The sequence below is a fragment of the Limulus polyphemus genome, unplaced genomic scaffold (assembly GCF_000517525.1).
Source record: "Limulus polyphemus unplaced genomic scaffold, Limulus_polyphemus-2.1.2 Scaffold5054, whole genome shotgun sequence".
Lineage (NCBI taxonomy): Eukaryota > Metazoa > Arthropoda > Merostomata > Xiphosura > Limulidae > Limulus > Limulus polyphemus.
Window position 1 is genome coordinate 43,060 of NW_013670664.1, and position 3,548 is coordinate 46,607.

The window sequence follows — 3,548 nt, forward strand, 5'->3', positions numbered from 1 at the left end:
GTAGCGAACGACGTTTCGAAAGTCTTCCGCCTTTCGTCTTCAGGTGCCTGTCCTGTGAAAGTGAGTTTTCTCGGGGTACTCCAGTTTACCTGCACACAAATATTCTATGGCATCTGGATTCAGTGATCCCTGCCTCGGCATAGGATTTATAGAACCTAGCCACCAGGTCACCCAGATCACGATAAGTTTGTATTTGTAAGCTTTGTCTGACGTTCGTCGCCTTACTTCTCTTCTCTCCAATGACGTCATATATCCAGCCTCGACTTTCTCACTGCCTCTGGCACTTCCTGATATTTCTGCAACTTTAACAACTCCAAATTCGTCATAGTGTAGTTTCAAAACAGTTTCCCTACCCGAATCTAACTCTATCATGAATTTAATAGATAATTAAGCGCGAGAAGGGCGAAGGGAACACCTCAGTTTAGGAAAGTTTCTTTCCTTTAAAAACAAAATCCATGCCATGAAGTTTTGTTGTTGTTTTTTCACTTGACCTGCTCCGGGATAAAGAAAAAAAAGACTAGTTTTCTGGTTCGTTAGTTCCTCTGAATGATAAATAAAAGTTAGTTCAAGTAGATAAATAAAATAATTATATTAATAATAAACAATTTCGTGTTAAAATAAATAATAATTTGATGTTAATAAAAATCATAAACCTATTTCTGATGTGTAATGACTTCAATAAAATTTATCAAAATTACTGTTTATAAACTTAATCTACTTCCTACCGAAACTGAACCAGTGGTTCAGTGCTAAGTCTGAGGGTTTATAATGCTAAAAATATGTCTTCGATACTCGTGATGATCACAGCACAGATAGTCCATTGTGTAGCTTTGAGCTTAATAACAAACAGACAAATCACACCTCCATACAATTTTCTTCAAGCAGTTGATGATTTACTATAAATACTGTCTCGTTCAGTTACTAACTTCGTAGTATCCCAGCTTTTTCGATGAATACTTATTGGATAAAAAGGCCTCGTCGGCACTGGACGTAGAGTGGGAAATATTATTACATTCTTTTGACTTCCTATAAAAGCATTTTTTCAATCCTAATGCCTTAAGTAAATTCTGTTATGTTAGATGAAGTAAAATCTGTGATAGTTGTATAAAACTATAAAATATTACAGTAAAACTATTAGTATTTCAGCCATATGTTTTTAGATTTTTGATGAGTCAAATAACCCATGGAAAAAAATACAGTCTGGATAAAAAAAGTAAAACAGTTTACTGATTATGAATTTATTGTTCCAAGAAATTATCTTTTGTGTTGGTTTAAACTACAGTATTTACTTCCTTTAGTAACGTTGAAAGCTCCGACATTCAACTGCCAACTGTAGTTTAATTTAAGGAGTTTAGTAAAAACTTAGGCCTAGGTTTGCACGTGAGCTACTATTTCTCCACAACGTTAAGAGAATGATATTCTGGAAATGTTGGGACTGATGCTAATGCATTAAGTACTTGTTTTTCTCCGGTGGCTCATCCAAAAGTCTACGGGCTTATAACGCTTCAAATCGGGTTTTGATACCTCTGGTGGGCACAGCTCAGATAGATCATTGTTTTGCTTTGCGCTAACAACAAATAAAAGGTACCTGCTACATTTTTCGTGAGCGTTGTCTACCTTCGGTTTGTTGTGGCGTTCCAGTTTATGTATTGTTCTTTCTATGGTACATGAGATCTCAGCTTCAAGATTGTTCAAGATTTCCGTTTTTAATTCCTACAAAAGGAAATAAATCCTCAACTGAGTTTTAAAGGTCGAATATTATAATAACGACATAACTGTAAAGCAGATGTAACTATATTCTAAAGATCTTGTAGTGTTGTCTCGAATAATTTAGACATTGTTATAACTACATTCTATATGAAAACAATCATAAAACTTCAGAAATATTTTTTTTTATTAATTAAGTTAAGCCGTATTTCGCTATTATTAGTGAAATCTTGGTTCGATTAAATAAATTACTTAAGTTAACCTGCAATGCTGAAAACTTGGTTTGATTAAAAAATCTATTTAACTGAGTTAAGTCATAATGGCGAAACCTTGGTTCGATTAAATAAATAATTAAATTAAATTAAGCCTTGATGGTGAAACATTGGTTCGACTTCATAAATTATTTCTGGGGTTCTCTGACAGTTTTTATATAGAATCTAGCTATAACAAATACAGCCATTTCTTGTTAACGTCTTTATTCGAAAGGCATGATAGCAGAAACAGAAGTCTGTCATAACTTAAATGATTTAATAAGTTGCTATGTTGTATAGCACGACAATTTGTTATCATAACTAAACTGGTAATTAAGTCCGGTGATTATTTGATTGTCACAAAATGGCTTGTTATTTAAGTGCAATCTATAGGTCTTATTTACAAAATACGTCACCCATATCACAACTAGTTTAACAGTCACAACAGTTGATTCAATCACGGTGTATAATTAGCGTGAAAACGAGCTCTGGTGTTAAAATACGTCTTACCTGCATGTAATAACGTAGCTCTGAAACCGGGATCTGGACCTTGACGTCATCCATAATATTATCCAAAAAAATCAAGTCTCCTGGAATTCTTTTGATAATATTTAAATCTTCTCTAAACTACACACTACACTTAAAATTATTTCAGTAACGCTCTTTTATACGTCGTATTAATTACAATTTTAATTTGGCATTACTCTCTAAATTCTTTCAGATTCAAAACATTGTAAAAACATAAAAAGACGTTCTTATATCAACTTAATAGTTAAGCTGTAACCTTGAGATAAAGATATTATCAAAAATTCAGATTTCAAGGAGGTGTCCACAATTTATAAAACAGCGGAGATGTAGCCTGCTTAAATTTACTTGGTTTCCTTACAAAACCTTTATTCAAGACTACCATCCAGAGAAAGCGGAAAAAGACTGGGTAAACTCACTCTTAACGATTAGCCACCGAATGACCTCAACCAAGAGGACGTTCGGTACATGTGCACAAATCTAGGTACAGCTGTACTAAGACCTCACTTTCTGTCTTATCGTGACGTAGGGTGGTGATGTTTGAAACGCTAACTGAACTTAAACCACAGGCTCTATAGATTAATATCTAATCTTGTTTTTACATGGGAATATTCTATTTAACTAAATGAAGACAGTCGATTTTTCTTTCTTTAGAAATTTGTGTGCATAACATGATAATTTCATAGTACATGTCTAATACTTTTATGCTCTTTATTTGTATCCCAACGTTATATTTTTGTTGATAGCCTTCATTTATTTTTCATTATTTTAAACTGATAGTAAAAGCATGAAGTTATCAGGCAGTATTTTCTCACGCAAACAAACATGCAATTGAATGCTGATTAATACTTTTGTAAAAACCAATATGAAACTTATTGAGTTAAATTATAATTTAAATACTGTTATATCTATACGTATACACGAAATGTGTAAGTTTAGGCTATTATTTAAATAATGTTATATCTACATGAAATGCGTAAGTATGGGTTATAATTTAAATACTGTTATAACAATAAAACCTTTAAGGATGAATTAAGATTTCTAGACTTCACTAAGCTTAAGCTT

At 32.7% G+C, this 3,548-nt stretch overlaps 1 protein-coding gene across 2 annotated transcripts in view; it reads right to left on the reverse strand.

Annotated features, from left to right (window-relative positions):
* The window catches only part of LOC106472059 (sterol O-acyltransferase 1-like), a 48,242-nt gene that overhangs the window by 41,723 nt on the left and 2,971 nt on the right, over positions 1-3,548 (reverse strand). The window contains exons 1-2 of one of the 2 annotated variants that reach the window (XM_022400670.1): positions 2,469-2,929; positions 1,589-1,713 (exon numbers count right to left, since the gene is read on the reverse strand). In XM_022400670.1, coding sequence (XP_022256378.1) covers positions 1,589-1,713; positions 2,469-2,522 — 179 coding nt within the window. In that variant the 5' untranslated portion in view covers positions 2,523-2,929. Of the gene's footprint in view, positions 1-1,588; positions 1,714-2,468; positions 2,930-3,548 lie in introns of those variants that run through there. The other variant, XM_022400671.1, reaches the window with a different exon arrangement.